General features: G+C 43.7%; 1 protein-coding gene across 1 annotated transcript in view; it reads right to left on the bottom strand.

Moving 5' to 3' along the window:
* The window catches only part of GCLC (glutamate-cysteine ligase catalytic subunit), a 33822-nt gene extending 27680 nt beyond the window's left edge, over window positions 1-6142 (bottom strand). The window contains exon 1 of the mRNA XM_080934006.1: window positions 5738-6142. Within this exon, the coding sequence (XP_080790132.1) occupies window positions 5738-5887 (150 nt within the window). The 5' untranslated portion in view covers window positions 5888-6142. The remainder of the gene's footprint in view (window positions 1-5737) is intronic.
* Window positions 6143-25587: the final 19445 nt, after the last annotated feature.

Genomic DNA, 25587 nt, shown 5'->3' with positions numbered 1-25587 from the left:
TTCTCAACGGCAGCAAGCTTCCTTCTCTTCATTCTCCCTGTTCCTGGCCCAGCACAGAAGTGCTAGTGTACAGCAGTGGTTCTCAACCTATGAGTCAAGACCCCCGTGGGGGTGTCAAACAACCCCTTCACAGGGGTCACTTAAGATCACCAGAAAACACAGATATTCACATTATGATTCACAACAGTATGAAGTAGCAGTAAGAATGATTTTATGGCTGGGGTCACCACAACATGAGGAACTGTATTAAAGGATTATGGTATTAGGAAGGTTGAGAACCACAGGTATACAGGAAGTTGTTAATAAATACTCCTGAATTTGAAAGCAGCCATGGAAACATGGCCTTTTGAGTCTTACTGTGTCAGAAAAGTTTAAATTTCAAAGTACAGTATATGTAGGAAAGAGAATCTTAAAAAGCTAAACATTAGGAAATAAGAAAGAACTGAATGCATGAACCAAATAAATGAACCAAATAAAACTAATTGTTTTTCTAGTTGTATTCATTTTTGGTACTAGTTTTTTATATATATATACTCATATATATATTCATTCAACTATCAAAATATAAAATCCAACATGAAATTCCAGTTTGTGTTCTGAATAGCTACTCTGCCAGAACATGGTCCAAAATGGAGTCATTCGAGGAGAATTCTGAGTACTTGTGAGAAAACTCCAAAGAAACAAGAGTCTTGTGACCTCGGTTTCTTCAAAACGTGGATCTGTTCCACGCTCCTCCCCGGTGTTAGACAGGAGTGACCCTTCAGATTATTCATTACTGCTTGCTGGTGCTATTCAATGAAATGTTTAAACTACCTTTTCTATGAAATGGTTTGTCTTTAACTCGGATGGTCCTTTTTAAAAGAAACTGAGCATTTTATTTATTTACATTTCAAATGTTATCTATCCCCTGGTTCCCACTCTGGAACCCCCATTCCATCCTCCCTCTCCCTGCTTCTGTGAGGGTGCCCCCCAACCTCGCACGACCCTCACTTTGTAAACTGTCTGCGGCTCTGCATGGACCTCACTTGTCAGCCTTGTTCTCCCACCGGCCTCTGAGGTGGTGGTTCTGTCCTAGCGCAATGGAAGCTCATCGGTCCTCATCTAGTCTAGTTCTGGTGTGTGACATTTTTATTTATAACGCTTTCTAAATAATAAAGCTTAAAATTAAATTAAAAAAAGAATGAGATGTGTTCCACAGCTGATTCTAGTAAGTGAATAAGTGTGGTTCTGAAGTGCAATGTTATTAATCTTTATTATTTCAGTGTATGTGTATGCTATCAGTACCCCACAGGACTATAGGGCTGGCTGGCTCTAAGAGGACAGAAGAGGGTGTGGGGACCAGAGTATGAGAGGCAAAGGAAACTGGGTTTTCTGGAAAAACAAGTGCTCTTAACTGTTGAGCTAAGAGCAGATCTGGCTGTAAAAACAGAACAAGGAAATGAGGAAGGTCTCCTCCACAATGTGTATGGTTATTTAAATGAGATGTAAAGTAAGGTCTGCTGACACAGGCTTATAACTCTAGCCTCTGGGAAGACTGAAGCAGGAGGATTACAAATTCAAGGCCTGCCTATTTCAAAACTGTAAAAAGGGCTGAGGGTATAGCTTAGTGGTAGTGTTTGCTGAGCATATCCTAGAGACAAAGCAGCAAACCTGGAATAACTGGGTTTGGGGAAGACATATTCTTTGAGAATAAACTACTGTATTTGGTTAAAAACATCTCAAAATATTTGCTTTCCTTTTCCTGGATCAACACTTTTTACTGCTTAGATTTTTATTAACATATATTACTTTTTTAAATGGTCTCATCTTTGCCACATGGGCTGAGATGAAGAGGCACAAGCAGGGCTCAGACATGTTATGCTCGCTCTGAAGGTGTGGCACCAACTACAGCAACAACCAGGAGCCTCCACACAGGGGCAGGGAATCAGCTCATCTTGTAGGAGGTCTCTGTAGGTGAGGGGTTTTAGGATGTAACACTCACACTCAAACCAGAGGAAGGCTTTGCCACTTCTGAGCCCGCCCGGTATGGGGAAGCCCTTGCCAATCTCCCATGCACTTGTCCATTTCCCATGAGTCTGAGGCTTTGGTTCTTGGCACGACTGAGTCAAACCTTTATACTGTTCACACAGAACTCTACTCACTCCCTGCACATCACATCTTTTACACATCACCTGCTTTTTGTATTATATCCTGACAGCTCCATGACCTGCATAGTGTAAGTGCTGTAAAAGGGGATCTGGGAACATGCCAAGCAGTGCAAATAATCTCAAACATTAGAATCAGGTTTCAGTCCTGCTACTCTGTAACTGAAAAGGCCAGGCCAAGCTGACAGCAATATATGTTTATAGTAGCTATACCACAGTATAGGGTATTTTACTTATTGTTTGTCTGTGTCAGGGTCTCTCAATGTATCCCTAGCTGTCCTGAAACTCAGGACATAGACCAGGCTAGCCTCGAACTCAGAGCTCCAACTGCTTCCAGAATGCTGGGGTTGAAGGTGTGTGCCATTACACTCAGCTTCCTCCATCAGTATTTTAAAATACAGACACAAAAAGGCTCCTTTCCCACATCATCCTCACCAGGGACCAAGTAGTATTTGGTTCTTCAAGTTAAAACTTCCATTTCCCAAAGGAACATCATAATCAATGGTGGCTAGACTTAGGAGTTGTCATACTAAAGGTGAAATAGGCATGGGTAGAAAAACAGAGAAAAAGACCTTAAAAAACAAAAAATAAACAAACAACAACAACAACAACAACAAAATCTATCCAAATTGTCTACACTCAAACTGTAAAACCGTAAAAGCTGGAAGAAAGAGAAAAGCGGAATCAAGACCCAACAGTCAGTCTGGCAAACAGAAACCATGGTTCTTTCTGGTGGTTAAACACTGTCCTCATACATGTAGCCGAATATTTCTGAAGTGGCAGGATATCTTCCAAACACAGCTATGACTGGGTTTAAGGTTTGGCTGCAGTTGTTCTTGTTTTTGTTCCAACCAAGTCCAAAGCTCCCATACAGTGTCAAACTTCCTAATGTTGAGGCCCTCAAACACAGCTCTCACACTGTGGTGATCCACCCACAATAAAACTATTTTTATTGCTACTTAGTAACTGTAATGTCACTACTGTTATGAATTGTAATATAACCACCTGATATGCAGGGTATCAGATATGTGACCCACAGGTTGAAAACCACTGCTATATTAGGTACTGTGCCTATCCAGTGCGACACATCACATCTAAAACTCTTCTCCCCCAGCAGAGCTCATCTCCAGGGCCCATACCACTCAACACACCTCCCCCTCAGTGTGTCTCAGTTAGTCACCTAGGCTTCTACTTACAGACGGCGTGCTAAGATCCTGACCGGCCTTCAGACATCTCCTCGGTGTATGACAGTAAGTTCCCAGTGTGCACATGGGCTTGTGGTAACTTCTGCTCTTGTACATAGGCTGACATCACAACAAATACTAGGGCATGAGACTGCCAGAAGAAATGGAAAAGTGCCACAATAGAGGCTACCTATCTGTACTCCAAAGGTCAGGGGCAGGAGCATAAACCCCCTGGAGGGGAGACCAAGGTTTCACTGAAGTGTCATTTCAGGAGCACCAGAAGAATACTGGTTTTCCCTCATCATCTAGGAACTTTTCAGAGTTTTAATCCTTCCAGTGTCAGGCTACTCCCAAGTAAACTCTCAACTCGGGAAGGTTGGGGGGGAACCAGCTCATAGGTTTGTACATAACTTATGACAGAGTATTTGCAAAAAGAGAATTGGACGTGCACTTTCAGCAGCCGCTAAGTTTCCCAGGGATGTTGCTGATACCATCTGATGTAGGAACAGTGTTAGCCAGGCAGTTTATTACTGGAGAATTACACCTCCGGAGTCCAACTCGTCTACAGACCTGCCCAGCATGTTCCTTTCAGGAAATATTAACTGTCAGACAACGATGGTGCAGACCTTTAAGGCTGAGGAGGCAGAAGCAGGCAGATCTCTGAGTGAGTTTATGGCCAGCCTGGTCTACACAGTGAGGGCCAGGACAGTCAGGACTTCACAGAGAAACCCTATCTTTTAAAGAAAAAAGTGTCAATTGGCTGAAATGCTGGGCTCGACATTCTCCCCCGAGACAGACAGAATACAAGTGCACAAGATTGCCAGGCTTCTTACTCTCCTGGACGTTTTGTGGGGACGAAGGTAAACTTGGTACCAACTCCCTATCCACCAAATCCTGTCCTGATGGAAATGTGTGTGGTGCACCTGAGACCTCCTCTGCAGCTCCTCTCTCCAAGGCTCACTCTGCCACCGGCAGTCTCTGGAAACAGGAAGTTAGTTGTATATGCTCTTCCTGCCAACAGGGGGAGCACTTCCTAAAACAGAAAGAGGCATCTGGGAGGTTCCGGGTTACTGCAGAAAAGGCAAGGAAGGAAAGGGACTTGGTGAACTGCTGTGCACTGGACATCTCCCGTGGATGAAGTTCAACCTAGAACGGCTACAAAGACATTCATTTGTTTTTATTTTCTGTCTCTATGAGGTCCTAGGTGAGAGATGTAGAAGTAAATTTCTGATTGCTCAACAATGGCTGGTTCCATGAGAACCTTAAAGGACGCCACAATTTGCTGCTGCCAAGTCTACCAGGCACATAGTTAGGCCCTAGGAAAAACAGGTGAATTGAAAACCACAATGTCCCTGCCTGTGAATGATACACAGAACACAAATGAAGACCTGTCAAATGTAAATATGCAACAAACTCTGGACTAAAACTGGAGAACTGCCAAATGCATGTGTCCCTTTCCTGGAAGAAAAAAAAAAAAAAGACAATTTTTGTAGAAATGTGAATTATTAGTCCTTACACTTCCTTAGCCCAAGCATAATTCTTCCAGCTGCAGATGGCAGAATCATCTACCAACAACATTACATAAAGAAAAACTAACTTTTCGCAAGACATTCTATGCTGTTACAGCAAAACTTTGAAACTCAGCCCAAGGATAATACTGACTAAACGATAAATGACATGCAGGAGTGGCACCCTATCTACGGTAAATGCCAAACCCACACAACAAAGGTCAGACTCAAGAGGTTATTTAACCTTCTGTATCTTTTTATCAATACGTTTTTTTTAAAATAGGGAATGCACAAAAACAAGTGTTTCTAGCATTGCCTCTTTCAGATGGTTCGAGCAAAGGGTGCCAGAGATCATGCAAAAGTTTTAGCACTGACTGGTAAGGTTTAGCTGCAGGTTCTAACCAGTCTCACCTAACCTCTAAGTTGTAAACTTTTACAGTTAAACAGGATAACGAAGTCTTCCGTCTTACAGGAAGAGGATCCCGAGTCCTTAGGTCTAGTAATGAATTTGTTGCAATGTATAATTCTAAAGTTTGCGGATAGGTGTGAGAAGTGACAGGCGTTTAAGAAAAGAACCTAGAGATGATGGAGGGCCGAAGCAAACACCCTGGAGATTTGAAACGTGATAGCAAGCCAGCCGGGGCAAGCTGGTCCAGTTCACATTCATTTCCAAGGCGAACTGTGCGACCGGACGCCGGAAGGCAGGTATTTATTCACACACTCACACACCCCTCCTGCTCACACACACACCACACACACACACCACTCCCGCTCAGGCCCTCCCAGTATCCCAGAGGCTTTCGATCCGACAGGAATGAATGAGCCCGAGTCGCCAGCGCCCAGCCTGGGGCCGGCGGCGGGACCGCGGGCGGCCTGGCAGAACAAAGGCGCGCGGGCTCACCTCGTCACCCCACTTGAGCACGTCCTTGTGCCGGTCCTTGACTGCGTGATAGATGTGCAGAAACTGGAGGATGCCGTGCCTCCGCACGTGGTCGGCGTGGCGCTGGGTCTCTTCCCAGCTCAGTGGCGAGCCTTGGGACAGCAGCCCCATGGCCGTGTCCTCCTCCCGGCCGCAGCTCCGCTCTGGGGGCGCCCTCGGGCCGCGCGGCGGGCGTCCTGTCCGTTCCCGCTCCGGCTCGGACCCCGCCGCGCGGTTGACAGCCCGGGCCGCGGTCTCTCGCCGCCGCCGGGTCTCGCGCTCCCACGCCGGCCCCGCGGCCCAGGCCGCCGCGGCAGCGCTCCACTCGGCGCCGCCGGTGTCGTGCACGGGCTTCCTACTTGCGACCCAAAGCTGCGGCGACACAGAGCATGCCCAGTTCCGCGCTTGCCGCTCCGCGCGCCGCGCTCCGGATTTTATAGGCTGCGGCGGGGGAGGCGGGTAACAAAGCGGTGGGTCGTGGGCGGGGCCTGGGACGGGGGCGGGGCTGAGGCCGTGGGTGTCCGCGAGTGGCCGGGCTATCTGTCAGCAAATAAGGATTGAAAAGTCTTGGTCTCTAGAGAAAATTGGGTCAAGCTAAAACAAAACAAAACAAAAAGTATTCGTGAATTAATGAAAAGCCGACCAGATTACATCTTGGGTGGGAAGGGAGCCTCAAGCTTACAAAACCATGAGAGATAACTCGGAAGGCAGCTTAAGTATCTGTTCAACTCTTTGTATGGGTATCAAGTTAATGTATTACCGTTTTTCGAGACAGGGTTTCTCTGTGTAGCCCTGGCTGTCCTGGGACTGGCTTTATAGACCAGGTTAGCCTCGGACTCACAGAGATCCTCCTGCCTCCCCTGTTCTGGGATCAAAGGTATGCGCCACCACGCCCGGCTGAATACTTTTTAGTGAATGTTGTACGGCTCCACAAGGCATAGATGTACATAAAGTTTATTACTGATTATTTACATGCGTTCGTGTATTTACAGGGATTAGACATATGTGTGTCATCATTGTAAATCCCATTTGGCAATGGGATCTCTGGTTGGCACAGATATCATTCATTGTGCAAAAGAAGTCTTGTGACTGTCTCCAAGTGTGCAGTGTGAGACGTTTCTTCAGAAGTTTCCCCACTTTCAGAACCAAAGATTCATCCAGCATTGGTCAGTATATTGCTCAGGAGCGCTTTACCCTGAGTGCTAAAGGCTCCAGGAACTGGATTCAGTGGGAACGAAGGGAAGGTACCTTGCCCCTGAATAGTTGTTCGATTAATGTTTTGCAACTGGATAAATATATGCAGTAACTAGATGACCCATTCGTGTACAGAGGGCAGAAAACATTTATTACAACCTTCCCCCTACACTGTGGCTACATTTTAAATATGTAGGTATTGAGAAACAGGATCTCACAATGTAGCCCAATCTGGCCTTGAAATCCAGGCAGCCATCTTGCCCCAGGCTCCCAAGGGCTGGGATTGGAGGCATGGACTTCCACATTTACCTTAGATTTAATATTTAATGAACACTGATCGATGGATGCATGATAAAAATATTTTCTCACTGCGTTCATACTGAATGTCTCCATCAAAGAGCTTGGGACCACAGCTCCTGAAAGTATGTCTGTGGTTTCCACAGGGGAATGCCTTAACCATGTACACAGGTTAGATGACATCTAAAACTGGGGAAACACACCTTAACCATGTACACAGGTTAGATGACATCTAAAACCAGGGAAACACGTGATGCCCTCTATCTCTAGCCCGTAGCCAGAATATAATTTTAAAAAATCATTCTACCCTCCTCTCTCAACGTTTGCTACTTACCGTGCCCTCCCTTACTGTGTCCTCCCCACCAACCTTCCTAGGTCCCTAACTATGTTCTGATTCTCCATTCTTTTCTGAATGCTGGAGATTCTCCAGCTGACCTTTGAGTCCTGGTTACTCTGTGTTGCGCCTGAATTTGTACACACCTCTGTGTATACACTACGAATGTTAGATACTGGCTTTCTTTAGGGTACAGGTGACATGTATGTGTGTGTGCGCGTGTGGTGTGTGTGTGTTTGTACGTCTAGGAAAGTGCTCAGTATAGACTAGTGTTTAATAAATGTTAGCTTCTCTGTGGAAAGAACAGGTATTGGGAGATGGGGAGAAAAGCTGTTTTACCTGCATGTAGAGTAGCCCAAAGATTATTTGGTTATTCTCAAAACCTCGCCTCGAATTTTCATACACCTGCACGGTTCCAGCATGACAGGTTCCAGCCTCGGGTGGCTACTGAGCATTTGGAATCCCACTGACTTGATATAAGAAGTAAACTTTCGGTTTTATTAAACTTAATTGTTTTAAATGTATTTCAAAATTGATTTCAGTGTAGTGGTGTCTCCCCTTTATACCCCCCCACACACACACACTGGAGGCTGTGACAGAATTACCACAAGACAACAATCAACTTGTTAAAATCTTATCTGTTTCTTCGTAACTAGGACACCTTTATGTAAATTTGGAACAAGTTGGGAATGTGTACTCATTGAATTTTCTCAACTGTAAATTTTATTAAACCAATATGCTAATGAAGTCTGATGAGACACCAGGTTGGAAGACTTCCTACAAAAAAATGAAATTATCTCATTAAAAAAATTTAGCCAGGTGATGGTGGTGCACGCTTTTAACTGCAGCACTTGGGAGGCAGAGGCAGGAGGATCTCTGTGAGTTCAAGCCTAGTCTACAGGGTGAATTCCAGGTATTCAGGACCTCAAAGAAACCCTGTCTCAAAAGACATATACATAAATATGTATATATAGTGTTGATAAAATAGATTTCAGATATGTTTGGTTAAAATAAACAGCCCAATTATTCACATTACCCCACTAAAGTCTTTTTCAGTTTTTAAAGGCGACTAATGAAAACTGACATGTCTGTGGCCTGGGCTCCACTTCCTTGAAACAGGTAGGCTTTTGTTTACACTTTCCCTACACACCTGCTGCTTTCTCATAGAGAGACCATGAAGCAGTCTCCAGGGAGAGTGTCAACTCAGTGTCAGGAGGAAACAGATTTGCACAGTTCAGTAACTGACGAGTTCTAGCATAGTCAAATTCCGACGCGATACTGAACGTCCTGGGGCTTTACTCCGTGATCTGAGTTGACCTGCACTGAACTGGGCTTCACCGTCGCACAGGGAGCTCTGAACGCTCACTCCCGTGTGGCGCCACTGGGCAGATCCCTGAGTGTGCCTTTAGCAATGTTTGAAAACAGACACCACCACGAGTCAACGCTCAGCAAGTGGCTCCCTTCTGCCAGAGCTTTCTTTGCACCTGCATGTTTCCAGGATTGCACAGTTACAGACCGCCCGCCAGTCCGGTTCCAGTTCCCGACTCATTTTTCCGCAGGCAGAGGGGTCGAGAGGGGATGCTGCTAAGGGAGGAAGGAGCTCCCAGATTGCAGAACCAGCTCTCTCCCCCCCACCGCCAGCGAGCGCGCCCGCGCAGGCCCCGTCTGCAGCCCGCGGGAAAACCCGGACGCGGAGCTGGCACGGGCCCCGCCGCGCCAGGGCGTCGCCGCACGCTCGCCGTTGTTGTGGTAGCGCCGGCCACGTGACCGCCGGCCCGCCTTCCCCCGGCGCGCCGTGCCGCCTCACCGTGACTCAGCACTCTGCGCGGGCTGGCCGCCCACAGGGGTCCGGTCCCCGGGTCGGGGCCGCCGCGTTCCCCGCGGGGAGGGCCGTTGTCCTAGCAGCCGTTTCAGCTGTGTGCGTCGTTCCTCGGGCGTCACGTTTCCTCCTTGGCGTCTTCGCTGAGATCCTGTGAAGGAAGCGGAGGCGTCCTGCCTTGGGGACTCTTATGATGAAAGCTCCCCAGGGTCTGAGTGTGTCTAATGGCCTCTAGTGGGTTCCAGTGTTACCCTGGGCTGAATCTGGGGTAGCCGAAGAATGGACCTGGTTACCGGGTTTTCTCAATGAGGCCTCCGAGAACCCTATCAAGAATACCAGTGGGGATCTGAGCTGTGGCTTCCCTCGGCTTGCTTTCTGCTACAGCACACAACCCAGCGAAATGAGCCAGTTCAAACCAGACTAGATTATGTTAAAGTCACGTTTATCGGAAAGCTGCTCTCGGGTGGGCGAGTTCCCTGGCCCCAGGGACCGAGGCAAGGGAAGTCGCCATGGGAGGAGAGTGAGTAGGGAGGGAGAAAGGCACTGCTCAGAGGGATCAAAATGTTTAGGTTGTATAGGGAAGGGCAGCCCAGCCCCTGGGCTGCAAAGTTCAAGGTTGAGGACCGGGCGTGCCAAGGGACTGAGGGATGCTGGGAGAACCTAGCAGCAAGGTCTGTTTTGGTATGTAAATTAGCACTTCAGTCCCTTGTCCCCAAACAGATACCACTTACCAACGTTTACACCTCTTGACACACACCCCCTTTCTCCCAAGCCCTCAGTTTACTGTGGAAGAGCTCCAAGCTGTGTCTAAAATTTATTTGGTGGAAACAGCCAGTTTGAAGTGTATATGGTAGCAACGTATCAATGATGTGGAAGAGATTTTATTTGAACTCTTTATTTGAATTTTATCCTTGGGATTCGTTCATACCCGAGAAAGTTTCTTGAGATGGAAGAGGCCAAAGGGACATATTTTTCTGATTTGCACGATATATTTAATGTCAAGGAACCTATTACAAATGAGTGTGGTAATGAGGTTTCCCTTTCATCCGGAACATTCTCTGATTCCAGTACTACTAAAAGAGTTGAGGACCTGCAAAAATACTTTTGCACAGTGTGTGGTTGGAACTCCTGCTGTTGAGGCGTGCTGTTATTTGAATGAAAATGCAAAGCTCTCCAGTTTTGTTGTTTGAGACTGTTTCTGGCGGCTCCGGCTGGCCTCGGACTTACAAGAGAGCCTTGAACTCCAGATCCTCCTTCCTCTACCTCTCAGATCCTGATATCCACATACCCTTCCTGCCTTTTCAGTTTATTTGGAGTTTTGAAAAGTAGTATTTGTATTCCTGTAGTTACAAAGACGGGTGAGTGATGAGGACCAGCATGGGAGCAAGACAGGATGCTTTAAGAAGCAAGCTCTCCCAGGGCATCCGGATTGATAGGTGGGATGCGGGACACATAGCAGGCGAGCTCCCATACCCATAGCGTTTTCTACCTAAGGAGACGCCAAGCTGAAGGTTTGGGATAGGGAGGGTTAAACCTGCACCCAGTAGATTTACTTTTTCTTACTGGAGCATGGTTTAAAAACCAACTTTTCACTGTGAAAATGTCTAACATCATTTAGCAGATATAATGGAGTACACATCCATTCTCTGTTAATCGTGTCGCTCCATGTCTAATCTTGTAGCAATCAGGGCTGAGAAGAGGAATGCAGAAGATGGTTTGGGCAGGAGAAGATGGGAAAAGAATGAGTGGGTGGATCTTCAAACAGAGATGGCTTCCTTCATTCTGAACATGGGAATTCCACACAGTTTTTATCCAGGGGTTTTTCATTCCACATTATCAGATGTTCTATATTATAGAATACTCCATTTAAAAAATGAAACTCAAATATAGTGAGAATGTTGGTTTCTTTAAAAAAAAAAAAAAACCAAGTTATGTGAATGTTTTTGTTTTAAGACCAGGTGTGGAGCAAAAGGCAGCTTCACAGCAGGCAACTGTGATTTGTATAACTCACTAGCTGGAGCATGATTTTTGCCCAGCTACAGGTAATTTAATTCTGGAGACTCTGGAGAAGGACAAATGGCAAAGCCCTGAGAGGGCCTGCGGCTGCTTCCTGTGCTGCTGCCTGCTTCTTTGTTTGCTATTGCTGGATTGCTGTTTGGAGATAATCTACAATAAACACTGGACTTAACCGTAGGAGCCTCATGCCCTTAATCAGCAGGAAGTAGAGTACAGAGAACTATGTCCCCCTTTCCCTCTATCCTCCTTCTCCATCTTAGTGGGGGGGGGGGGCTGTTGGCAGGAAGTAGAGTTGTAGAACCTAATAAAATAGCTCAAATATGCCAACACTCAAATCCTGTGCTTATTCATCATGTAAAGAAACTGATAATAACCTGCATGGGTAATGTCGATGTTAAGTGGATACTTAAGGTTCTGCTCTTTATGGTTAGAGTATACTCATCCCATTTCATGCAGTTAAATTTCTATAAATATATGCTCATTTCATTGCAGATTAGATGTCTTTTAAATAATGGGACTTGGAACACAACAAGCTATTTTATTTGGATGGTGAGATTTAAAAATATCAAATCATAACTGCATGTGTGTAAAAACAGACATAATGAGCTTTGAGCAGTTTTGCTTAGATAAGACCAATTTCTTGTCTAAAAATAACATCATTGTACGTAAGTTATTTTTCTACACACTGTGCCTTCTGCCATTTGTTTTATTGTAACACTTAGACTTAAATGTAATAGATCCTTATGGAAAAACAAAACAAAACAAAAAACCGGAAGTCACCTAAAAGCAGTTTATCCTACAGTGTACAAGACAGTCCAATAGCAATGATCCAGTTTATGAGATCAATAGTACCAAGCTCAGATTGGGAAATGTAGGTTGATAGCACACACACACACACACACACACACACACACTTAAATGCCCATTTTCTTTAAATATTGCAAGGATTTCTAAGGTATTTAAATGATTAGTTGAGAAGAATACAAAATGATTGTTCAGTTCTCTCCCTCCCTCTCCCTCCCTCCCTCCCTCCCTCCCTCCCTCCCTCCCTCCCTCTCTCTCTCTCTCTCTCTCTCTCTCTCTCTCTCTCTCTCTCTCACCCCTCCCCCGCCCCCACACACCACTCTTCTAACAAATATTTGGACAGGATGATGGAGACCAGGTGGTCAAGTTGCCTATTTGTCTTTGCTCGGATGTAAACTAAGACATTATTCAATAGTTAATGATTTGAACAGTTTTACATTTGTTTCTTTCTACAAAGCAAATGAACAAAATGCCCAGGGTGTGACCTGAGTATCTCAGGGTACTCCTATGCTGACCTCCTCCACCCAAAGATGTCAAGGCAGGAGCTGACTGAATGATACTGTCTCCCTGACCAGGTGGCTGCGGGCAGCAGCAGCCTTGGCTGTACAGGCTCCTTAGGAACATTAACAAGGCTGAGTAAGGAGGGTTTCAAGTTTAAGGTCAGGCTGGACTACACAAGAACCTGCCTCAAAAGAATCAGCAGTGAGGTTAGGGGAGAGGAGGGAGAGGAGAGGGCGCGTTTCCAGATCCATACTGTTAAGAAGGCTGAGAAAGATCACTTGCTGTAAGGTCCACTTCCACTAATAAGCAGAGGCAGGGTTGAATTCAGTCTGTCCAAGTTCATTCCACTTTTCTCACCTTGCCAGAAACAAAGCAAAGCTTACACACTAGCTGTTGACATCGGATGAGGACTTACGCCTTATACAGTGCTTAGAAAGGGGAAAGGAGAGAGGTGAAGGGAGGACTATGTCTTGTATACCCACCATATACCTTTACATTTACAGTAAGGAGCTTATTTTATGGTTTGGTTTGGGGGGTTGTTTGTTTTCTGGGAACAGGGTTTCTCTGTGTAGGTCTGGATGCCCTAGAACTCACTCTATAGATCAAATGGTCTTGAAACTCAGAGATCCTCCTGCCTCTGCCTCCTGAGTCCTGAGGTGAAAAACACACCCCACTATAACTTAAATTCCTTATCCACAAACATGGTAGAAAGCATTTGTTTTTTTTATGGATTTAGGGTGGGATTTTGTTCATTTTTTTTCTTTGTTTTTGCATTCTTTTCTGTGTTAGACTATTTCTAAGCACTGAATTAATTCACAGTTCTTATGGAAATATGGAGGCATAGAAATTGCATTCAACCCCAGGTATTTTGACTGAGTGATGGCATAAATCATTCAATACAGATTTTCCAAATAATAGTTAGGCTTACTGTATTAAAGCCATACAAAGCCATCTTAATTTTGGCATTTCGAGGTTTTAAATAATTTTATCCATATATCCTTACTTTTCTTTGTCTATAATTTTTGATGTGAGAATAATGTCTACTTTAGGTTGGGAGTATGGCTTAATTGGCATAGTTCATTCTTCAGGAAACCCTCATAAATGTACTAGTTACTGAGGTAGAACATTGTGAACTTTATTATGTGCTGATGTAGGGAGATACAGGGAAAAGCCTGAAGGCACACCAGAAGTTGAGTCCCTGGTCACAAAATGCCCTCTTGAGAGAAGCACGGGCATTAAATTAGCTTCCACCTTCCCCCAGAAATTCTACAAGAAATACGTTTTAAAAGAAAAATCCTTTTAAAAAATGACTCTTAAGCACAGGCCATTTCTTTTTAGCATCATTTTATAATGTCCTATGTTAAAATTCATATCCAAAGTGAAAGTTCTCTAGATAGTCTAAAGATGTGTCTTTCAAGGTCACAGTAAGGTAAGATTCTTCCCTCTCCAGGAATAAAAGTAAAAATACAAATTTAATGAGAGAGCGTGAACTATTTCCACATACTGAGAACTAACCAGTGTTTACATTGTCCTGGGTAGGATCAGGGAACAGTTCTGTAGTCTCAGACAAGCCTGATGAGAACGTCCTGTTCTCCTGAGTCATAATGGCTTTGCAGTGGTCATAGCCGGAGCCCCAGCCCCGAATGTGAGGACACATCTTAGAAAGTAGATTATGACTGAGGTTACAGTTGGCACTCTGTGTCTTTATTGTGTAAACAAGTAGTTACAAAATCTTTACAGAGCTGGGAGGGAGCTCAGTGCTGAAGTACTTGTCCACACACACTCAAGGGCTCACGGTTCTGTCTAGGTGGGGCTGCAGAGACCCTTCCACCAATGACCATTCTTATTTTCTAATTTGGACCAGTATCTTCACAGATTAGCTCTGGGGTGAGTAGTGGTGTTGATTTGGTCACAAAGAACTCACTTCGAAGTGTGTCCTGTGAAGTAGCATGATTATATAACTCAGCCCGTGGTGTTCTCGTGGAGATTTCTTTCTAGAGTAAGAACAGATAAGTTAAACTGGATCTTTTTAAAATGTCTTCTTGAAGAACATTATAGGGAGTACCTATTATATCATGTATCAGACCATGGTTTTTAGTTTGCCAAAAACTACAGGCCCTGTGATCTTGCATGCTGAAAAGCTTTCCAGACACTTAAGAGAATGTCTTGTTTTCCCTATGTGTCATTGGAAAGCAGAAAAGCTTTAACCACTTTCAGGTGAGATACCCAACATCCTTTTAAAATGCAAAGCAAGGAAAGAAACAAGAAAAAAAAACCCCAAAAGACCAACCAACCAACAAACACAACCCATATGCCGGCCTAGCTCCCTTCAATAGCTCCAAGTTTCTATGAACCTTACAGGTCCTTATTTTTAGATCTAAAGCTGAGAGGTAGAGGCTTAAGGGATGTGGGGGCCTGGAGGCTGAGGGATGAGGGTAGGGAGGTGCAGTGTGGGGGCAAAATGACAGTGCTGGTGACAGAGTCCTAAACGGAAAGACTCTGGCTGGGTAAACAGAAGGATTGTTGGGTAAACAAAGGCCTACTGAAGGGGGTGCTGTTTACCAGGAACTTCCTTAATTTGCCCAAAGCTCAACTACTTTGGGCAAGGGCATCTAGCTCCCTAGCAAAAGGTCTGTTAACTGGCACATCAGATCCATTTGTTTCCCCAGCAACTTGTTCTCTCTGTCCTGAGGTAGCTTTGGCAGTTTATCCCCAATAAGCCTTACTTTTTACCATAGTTAGGTGGTTTCACTGCACCCTTTCTCATACACTTAAGCTTTGTGTTTGACTAATTTTTAAAGTATGACAGGTTTATGAGAGATTTATAATAGAATTTATTCAATGTCCCCCCCCCCCCAAATAGTGTCAAAATGTCAAGGAATATTTTATAAATCGACTTGACATACTATATTTTCCTCAAAATCTACTTGGGATGGAGATGGTTAATTAATGGCGTGGTTTGCTGTCTTATGCAACAGCATCCCATGGGAAGAGAATGGTAAAACGTGGTGCCTGGCACAGGAAGGGAGGAAATAGAAAACGTAAACCAAGAATGAACAAGTACAAATAGCCCTGGATGAGGACACTTGAGGACATCCGCTTCATAGGAGATAAATAAGAGGCCAAATTAATTGTATCATGCTCAAAACTGTTTGTCAGTCTGGGGTTGGTTCTTAGAAGTAAAAAGTTCTGCTGATGAAAATTCTATCTTTACCATAAACTAGTTTCTTTTCTCTCTTTTCTTTTCTTCCTGGACGTAGAGATGCATAGTCATTATAATTTAATTATGGTAGCATATTTTGATATTTTAAAGTCTTAGTTTTCAAGTTGTGACCAGTTTATAGTTTAGGGCTACATTATAGTCAAATGATTATATAGTAATTTACTTAAAAGGCCAAAGAAACATCTACATAGGTCTGCAAGTATTTACTTCAACTCCTAATGTCTGTTACAGGCTCAGCTCAGGTAGTATGTTGCTGCATGATTAAACTATGCTGAATTTATTTCAGCTATTTGGATATATACTGTTTAAATAATATCAAAATAATGACCAGTGTGCTTTTGTTCTTTGATTATAGTAATCAGCAATTCCAGTGTGCCAGAGGAATGATGTCAGAAACTGATGTGGAGATTAAAAAAAAAAGAAAAAGAAAAAGAAACACAGACACACACAAAGAAAAAGAGGAAAGGGGTTGGGGCAGGGAAAGGGATAAGGAAGACAGTCTGGATCAGTGTCTGGATTCCTTGTTTGTTACCTCATTCTCTCTTTCAAAATATTAGTGTTAATGTGTTAAAAATTTTGGCAAATATGTTTACCTCTCAGCCTTAGTTCTGTGGAAAAAATAGTAAAGCAACTATCTTCCAGGCTTGGTGTGGTATGCAACTTTAATCCTGACATCCTGAAGGCCGAGGCAGAAGGATCCCAAATATGAGCCCAACCTGAGTTACATAATGAGATAAAAACAAGCAAATAAAACTGGAAATCTGAGTCTTGTCTCATAGTTATTGGGTTTAAACAACAAAACATACACAAGCCTACTTTGAGAAAATTCTCTACAAAAGAAAGCTTTGCAGTTATTATTGATTAAAATTATATATATATATATATATATATATATATATATATATATATTTTTTTTTTTTTTTTTTAAGCCAGGACTCAGGCTGGAGAGATGGCTTAGTGGTTAGGAGCACTGGCTGCTCTTCCAGAGGTCCTGAGTTCTATTCCCAGCAACCACATGGTGGCTCACAACCATCTGTAATGGGATCTGATGCCTTTTCTGGTGCCTCCGAAGACAGCTACAGTATACTTATATACATAAAATATATATGTATAAAAAGATTCACTTATTATTTAAAAAACAAAAAAACAAAAAGCCAGGATTATTTTATATCTCTTACTTGTAGAGCCAACTTATCGCAAGCAGCCTTCAAGAGGAGCTCAAACCCAGAAAGCTAGAAAGCAGGACGAGCAATGTCTTTATCTTCCGGAAGTCTCAGTCCTCAGGTTGAGCAGATGAGAACTTTAAAAAACGTTATCGCCTTGGTTGAAACCCATAGTGGAAATAACAAAAAGTACCACTGCGCTTACTTAAGATGTAATAGCTCTCTGGGGACTAGCAGATTCATATTCATTCTACGAGACAACCAACTCTGCTTTAATGTCTGTTTTTACAACCCCCTCTGTGGAAAGTGTACAACTCTCAGTCAAATAACTGACCACTTAGTCCCATTCCTTTTGAATTGATTCTGAAGCCCCTTCTCATTTAATTCCCAAAGCGGGCATGAAGTTGTCAGCAATTTCTCCATCTTGTTCTTGAAAAGATAGCCACTGGGTGTGTAAGCATTGTTTTAAAAGTTCACCTGTTTAGTGAATGACAGACTCTGGGTTCAGGTCCCCATCTCTGCTGTCAGGAGAGTAATAGCACTGGGCTCGGAGGCTCTCCAGCAAAGCCAGCTCTTGGCTCAGAGGTCACCTGGGTAGTGACCTTTCTTCTTTCCCTCCCTTCCCATTTTCTGTAGTGCTTCTGGGGCTCATTTGCTCCTCACCACCTGTGGTGTTTAGTTGCCTTACTTCTCCCCAATACACCAGGAGTCCTTGTAACCAATGAACACTTCCTAGGGGTCAACCCCTGGGAAGTGTCCGGGCTCAATAAAGGGAAGGACAAAAGACAGAAGTGAAGTGAGGAGACTTAGAACCATAAATAGGTTCGATGGAAATTAAGTTGCCAGGCACTCTGCTGGGAACTGAGGCAAAAAAGCAAACAAGAGGTAGGTAGTTGTCTTCCTACAGTGTTGTTAGGTGACCAGACACAGGGATTAAAGACCTTTGGGAATTAATCAGCTTAGTATTTTAGGACAATGGAAGAGTTCTAATAAAGAACCAGGAGAGGTTAAATAGGGAGGATGTTTCTCAGAAAAGATCTCTGTGACAAAATGATGTTTAACATTTGTGACCTAGATACCAAACTATGTGCTTTTTGATGCTTCTAGAGTAATACCCTGTTGACTTGATGGAATTATGGTTGGCAGTAGGAAATTGATTTCTAGAACATACATGTAATTTTCCCACTGGTGTTAGAATGTTACCTTAAAAGTGGACATTCCTGTGTTTGCTTTAATTGTAAAGGTTCAGGAATTGTCTTCATTGTATTACCAAAAGCCTGTGGCAATAGTTGTCAATTTTTACAGGAAAGAGCGTATAGTTTTGTGATGGGATTTCTCTTTTCTATCATTCCTTAATTAATGAAAATTCAGCTATTTTTCTCTCATAAAAATCCCCTTACTATTTGTGATGGGTAATCTTGGTTGACAACTTGACATGTCTGGGAAAAGGGAATCTCAGTTGAAGAAATTCCTCTATCAGATTGCCCATGGGTCCCTCTGTCTCTGTCTCTGTCTCTGTCTCTGTCTCTGTCTCTGTCTCTCTCTCTCTCTCTCTCTCTCTCTCTCACACACACACACACACACACACACACATACATTGCTTGTAAATGAAGTTCTAGCTGTCCTGGAGCTTGCTCTATAGACCAGGCTGCCATCACAGAGATCTGCTTGCCTCTGCCTCCCAATGCTGAGATTAGAGGTATGCACCACCACAACCAGCTTAAATCTAATCTTTTTCATTTACTCTCTTACTGGCCCTTTCTCTAGTTTCTAACACCAGCGCCTTCTATTTTTCCAATTGTGTGTGCTTATCCTTGTTTGTCCTCTGTTTCAGTATTTCTGTATGTGTTATCCAGACCTCAGTTACATGGGATGTGTGCTGATATTTTCCTCTTGTTACCAATAGCACCAGGGCTATGGTTTCAATGCTCAGGGATTAGCTCTTTTACTTCCTTGAGATTTTAAGGTTTAGCTACTAAAATAGCAGTCAACCACATATCTGCGTTATCCTCCACACACTGCCCTTGAGTTAGATGTTCCCTCTGAAGCCTTTGAGTGGCGGCTGACTTATCTCATAAGGTAGCATCCATCTTTTCTGACCTTGGCCAGGAGGACAGGAAGAGGAGGACCTAAAACAACTGGACAGCCTTCCTTTCTTGGTGCAGTCCCGAATTTTTGACTCGCAGTGGTTATGGGGCAGGCCAGCGGTGCAAAGGAGATAGAGACGGGGCAGATGAGTCTTGCCACACCGTTTGCCCACGTTCTCCCTTTGCGTGCTCTCAATCAAAATGCACGATGCTCTTCAGTCTCCCTGAGCTTCTCAAGTTTTAAAGATACTACACTCTTCTTCATTCTGTAATTTCCCAAATACAGACATTGGTCTAAATTTAGTCTGCACTTCCGGAATTATCAGTGGGGGGAAGTTACTAGAAACATTTCATTTTTGGGATGAGAAAATCAGTCGCGCAAAAAGTTTAAATCTTTTATCTAATTAATAGAGATATTTTCTATTTATTGCAATTTTAGAATTCTTTAATGTACCAGATGTAAGCCTTTGATGAAATAAATGTAAGAATGTATTTTCTTTTCTTTTTAAATTTCAATGTTTAGTGGAACACACCCCAGATGTTAGAGGGCCCCCAGATGTCAGCACAACTGACTCCATGGTTGAAATACCATTCATGCTATAAAACACAGCTTATAGACCAGCACAAAGCCAAAACAAAGGCCTGGGAAGTCTCCAAACATTCTAACCTTGCTTTATGACTTCTGTCGTTCTGCTTCTGGCTAACTGTTCTTGTTAACTGAAGTTATGTCACCCCCAGAATATGAATTTTGTGCTTAAAAGCTCACCCTGAGAAAGGTTCCATGCTACCCTGGGATGCTGAGCTCCTGCTGGCTAATAAAGACTTCCTATTGGCTTAAACCCATGTCTGAACAGTCTTCGCTGGTGACTGCCCAGGTGACATTAGTTTGTGAACTGAAGTGAGAAAATACCTTTAAAAAAAACAAACAAAAGATTTATTTGTTCATAGAAACCAAATTTGAAAAAAAAACCTAATGTTTTATTCTGCTTTCTTCCCCTTAAATATGTTTATATTTAATGATGTGCTCAGGTGTGTGTGTGTGTGTGTGTGTGTGTGTGTGTGTGTGTGTATTGCAAACCCAGGAGGAAAAATATCTAGGTATTGTAGTGAAATAGGAAGCTAATGAAGGCAGATTAGAGAGCACATTGCTATTATCCAACCCTATTGGCCTCTGAGACTCGGTCCAGCATGTCTTCCATTCAACAGCCTGTGTCTCACGCCACATTCTTGCCAGAATTAATCTCATCTCATTTCAGGAATTGCTTCTTGGATTTCTCTTGCTTTTCAGAGTTGCTTCCTTTCTTCTTGTTAACAGCAGAAATGATCAAGTGTCATTAAATATGTTTCTCTGACTCTGTTGAAAGACGATAGCTGAGATTCAATGTCTGTCCTATCCTTTTCCTGAAAGCAGGCTGGATGGAGCATTTGTACCTGTGTGGGCTGCTGTGCACACGTATGTAGATGTCAGATGTTGTCAAGTGTCCAGTATTGTCCCTTACGTGGTGTCTGCTTTGGGTTTTTGTCGTTGTTGTCTGTTTGTTTGTTTGTTTGTTGAGACAGGTTTTCTCACTATTGATCTGACTACAGTGTGCCCCAGGTATCTACCCAGAACTGGAATTAGAAGCATGTGTGTTACCTTGCCTGTCATTAGTTTGATGTAGGTTTGAGGGACTGAACAGAGGGTCTCACATTTGTAAGGCAAACTGACAGCCACCTCCTCAGTCCATAGAATTTTTTCTTGAAATTTAAAGCATTTCAAAAAAAAATTTGCCCAAAAGAAAAGGTTTCATTAAAAAATTCATTCAGAATTTTTGTTTGGAATTAGGAGAGGATTTCCATCAATTCAGAAATGTCTGTAAATGTACTTTTGCCATTTTGTACTGTGTATTTATCAGAGGTGGTGTTCCTAACATGATCACAAAATCAAAAATATTAATCAACTCTGAAAACACTGGAGATTCTCTGTATCCCACAGTATCAAATACTCAGCTAAGATTATTTTATGTAAAGACAAAAAAAAAAAAAGATTATTTCAAGGGGGGAGAATTGTGCTTAGAAAGGCCAGATGAAGGAGAATGGTAAGCCTGGGACAGTAAACGACTCAGAGAGATCATGTAAGCTTGCAGATCACGTGTGGGGTAAGGGTAGTGATCTGCTTGTGGTACCCAGAATAGCGACAAAGGCGCCACTAACATTCGCTGAGTGGTGCATAAGTTAACAGGAAATAGTGTGTGAGGAAATTTAAAAGATCTTGGGGCTAAAGTGAATTCACGCACATGTAAGCAAAGTGCTAAATTATGCTGCTTGGGGAAAATGGAAATACTGCGTTTCTCTTTGAGAACTGTTGTGGCTTATCCTTATCTCTAACATTAGTATCAGAAAGATTAAATAGTTGTGCAAATTGGGAAAATCTGAGTAGCCTTTTTCACAAGCCAGAAACCTCAAGTTTTATTGGATTCCACGTGGACAGATTTTTTGGCCTTGAGTGCCATGAGTGCTTACTTAGCATCAGTACACAGGATGCTGAGTGCTTACTTAGCATCAGTATACAGGATGCTGAGTGCTTACTTAGCATCAGTATACAGGATGCTGAGTGCTTACTTAGCATCAGTATACAGGATGCTGAGTGCTTACTTAGCATCAGTATACAGGATGCTGAGTGCTTACTTAGCATCAGTATACAGGATGCTGAGTGCTTACTTAGCATCAGTACACAGGATGCTGAGTGCTTACTTAGCATCAGTATACAGGATGCTGAGTGCTTACTTAGCATCAGTATACAGGATGCTGAGTGCTTACTTAGCATCAGTATACAGGATGCTGAGTGCTTACTTAGCATCAGTATACAGGATGCTGAGTGCTTACTTAGCATCAGTATACAGGATGCTGAGTGCTTACTTAGCATCAGTATACAGGATGCTGAGTGCTTACTTAGCATCAGTATACAGGATGCTGAGTGCTTACTTAGCATCACGTACACAGGATGCTTCTGGAGAAAGGCTCTTCAGACTTAAGGGAGGAAGGCCACTGATGGCACATGCTGTAAAATCTCTCTTTTGTTCCCCCAAGTTCTAGAGAACTGAGTCTCCATCCCACATTTATGTCCTTCCCAGAAACCACATTCTTACGCCCATCTTTAGTTCATTTCCCTGTTCCTTGTGATGACTGATTTTTTTTTTCGTTTTTTGTTTTGATCTGCCGGCCTCTGCTTTCCAGTTGCTGGGATTAAAGGTGTGTGTGTGTGACCACACCAAGCCTGAGATGATTAATCGTTATTACCAGTCTGGGTGGTTCTGGAATCAACTAAGACGTGGTTCTCAACCTGCCTAATACTGTGACCCTTTAATGCAGCTCCTTATGCTGTGATGACCCCCAACTGTAAAATGATTTCATTGTCTCTTCATAACTGTAATTTTGTTAGTTATGAATTATAATGTAAAGATTTGGGATATCAGACATATAACCCCAAGGGAGTAGAGACCCACGGGTTAAAAACCGTTGGTCTAAGAGTGAAGCCACTGGGCACATCTATAAAAGAGGTTCTTGTTCAGGTTATTTGTAGTAAGGAGACCCATCTTAAACACAGGCAGTATTTCTCCATGGCAGCCAGATAAAAGTAAGCAGTTTGCTTTTCCCCTGCGTCTATCTGTGTCTCATTGGTGAGTTCTTCTATTCTCTTGCTGCTTGCTACATTCCTTCACTGATATCAGAACCCAGCATCTTCAGGCTTTTAGTGTCAGCCGAAGACAAAAGGTTCTGAAGGAGTCCTACATGCCTTGGTGCTGGGTTCGGGTGAATAGGAACCCAGGCTCAGGAAATCTGTGGTATCAGGAGTCTCAGCTTTGCCAGACATTATTAGACTGCTCAGACTGTCCCACAGAAGCCAATGTAAGAAATCCACTTTGATTTGGTACCCATTCTGTCAGACTGACCCCCCTCTAGAGAAGCCTGACTCAACCACCAACAGCCCCTTCTGGTTCCTCTTTTGCTGTCTCCATTCAAGAGAAGACAGGAAAGGGGTAGAAGCTGAGGTCAGCATGTAAGTGAACTCTGAGGGTGTGAGCCGGAAGTCTGCCTGATGCTTATGTGTGGGCTTCTACTTTTAGAAGTCTGGACAGGGATGTTCTCTTGAATAGGCTAGCACTACCTAACCAGGATTAGAGGAAAGAATGGAATTTGAACCTAGGTAATTTAGAAGGCTGTAATGGAAACCAGAATTAAAAAACAAAACAAAACAAAAAACAAAAAAACTTTAAAAGTTATTGTGTATGAGTGTTTTACCTGACATACATGCCCATGTACATGTACGTGCCTGGTGCCCATGGAGATTAGAAGAGGGCACTGGAGCCCTTGGAACTGAAGTTACAGATAGTTATAAGCTGCCATGTAAGTGCTGGGGACTGAACTTGTTTCCTGTGAGAGCAGTTAGTGCTCTTAACTCACTGTGTAGAACACATCAGCCTAAAACTCAGAGATACCTGTCTTTGCCTCCCAAGTGCTGGCATTAAAAGCGTGTGCCACCATGACAAGCAGAAATTTAGGATGGCTACCAGAAAAAGGAAGGGGACATGATTTTTTAATTCAAAAAGCTACTTTTTAGGTCCCTAGTCAACTTCTTCACTCACTGAAGATTCCCCTTTCCCTGCCAGGTTCCTTTCCCATTGGAGAGCAGTAACAGAAAGAGGTAGGAAGAGGGTAGGAGGGCTGATTCCTATCTTGAGAGGGACACATATGGTGGTTTGAATAGGAATGGCCCTAACCCATAGACACATGTGTTTGAATGCTTGGGCATAGGGAGTGGCACTATTTAGGAGGCATGGCCTTGTTGGAGTGGGTATGGGCTTGTTGGAGTGGGTGTGGGCTTGTTGGAGTGGGTGTGGGCTTGTTGAAGTAGGTGTGGCCTTGTTGGAGGAAGTGTGTCACCGTGGGAGCAGTCTTTGAGGTCTCATATATACTCAAGCTACTACCAGTGTGGTACACAGTCCCCTTCTGCTGTTTGCAGATCAAGATGTAGGGCTCTCAGCTTCTCCAGCACTGTGTCTAACTGCATGCCACCATGCTTCTCACCATGATGATAATTCTCTAAACCTCAGTAACTGTAAGCCAGCCCCAACTAAAGGTTTTCTTTTATAAGAGTGTCATGGAGTTTCTTCACTGCAATGGAAACACTAACTAAAACAGCACTGTTTGGTTTCAGACCCTGGAACAAGAGACTGAGGTGCATATTTTACATACCAAAGCAGACCAGACCCCCAGGTTCTCCCAGCATTCCTCAGTTCCTACCTGGCATATTCTGCCCTCAACCCGGAACTTCCTAGGCTAGGGCGTGGGCTGCCTTTCCTGGAGAGGCTTGTCTCTATATAATCCAGATATTTTGCTCTCTCCCTGTTTTCTTCTCTTCCTCCTCCTCCTTTCCCTCTCTGCCTCTCTGTACATGAATGCCCTTTTCTCCCCCTCCCCCCACTCTCTTTCCCCACAGTGACTTCCCTGGCCTTGGTCCTTGGGGCCAGTGAACTCTGTCCAAGAGCAGCTCCCAATAAACCTGCCCTTAATATAATCTAATCTGGTTTTAATTGGCTCATTTTGCCGTCGGCAGAGAAATAACCTATCAAGCACCCCTTGTTTTGTTATGGTGGCCCTGGCGGTGAAGATATTCCTTGTCCCCAGAACTAATGAAAACCCCAAACCAAAAGTAAATCAGCAATGCAGAGAGATGAGAAAAGCAACACCAAGTCAACCAGTAGCATCTTACAGGGATCAAGGTAAGAAACTGGTCTAGAAAGTACCTTGACGGTTGGAAATCTTCTGAGGATGTGATTGAGATGTAATCATATGATTCCTCCCTAAATGGGAAACAAAAAGAGCAGGGGAACACCAGAAACCTACAATGCTGAGAAGTAAGAAAGCTAGCAGACAGACAAAGAGAGAGACCAAGACAACCTCCCAGCACCCTGCTCCTGATGGTCCCTTGATAGCCATTACAACAAATGTTGATCTCCTGGGAAGATGACTCCCCGAAACAAGAAAAAAGAGGAGCACTGCAGTCCTGGGGGGCTGTTTCAAGTGTGAAGGAATGTGGACCCCCACCCTGTGGCCCCAGCCTACCCAGAGGTCTGGCTGGAGATAAAGGAATCCTGACCAAATGCAAGAAACCTAAGGGGCCCGATCTGGGGGCACCTTGAAGTGACTTAGGTGGTCTTTTAGACTCCTCTAGGAACAATGCAGTCAAGGATTTATACCGATCCACCAGTAGCCAAGAAGTGCCACTGTGATGACTTCCAAAGGTTTTTCAGATGTGACGTGGAGGGGAGAGTGGAGTCTCTCATCAAAACATCACTAACACAGGATAGGAACAGAAAACTAGGCTGCCACTTCTGATAATAGGAAGGAGAAA

This window comes from Micromys minutus (assembly GCF_963924665.1).
Source record: "Micromys minutus genome assembly, chromosome: 21".
NCBI classification, from domain to species: Eukaryota; Metazoa; Chordata; class Mammalia; order Rodentia; family Muridae; genus Micromys; species Micromys minutus.
The sequence above is the reverse complement of the archived record's forward strand: the minus strand, read 5'-3'. Positions and strand labels throughout refer to the sequence as shown.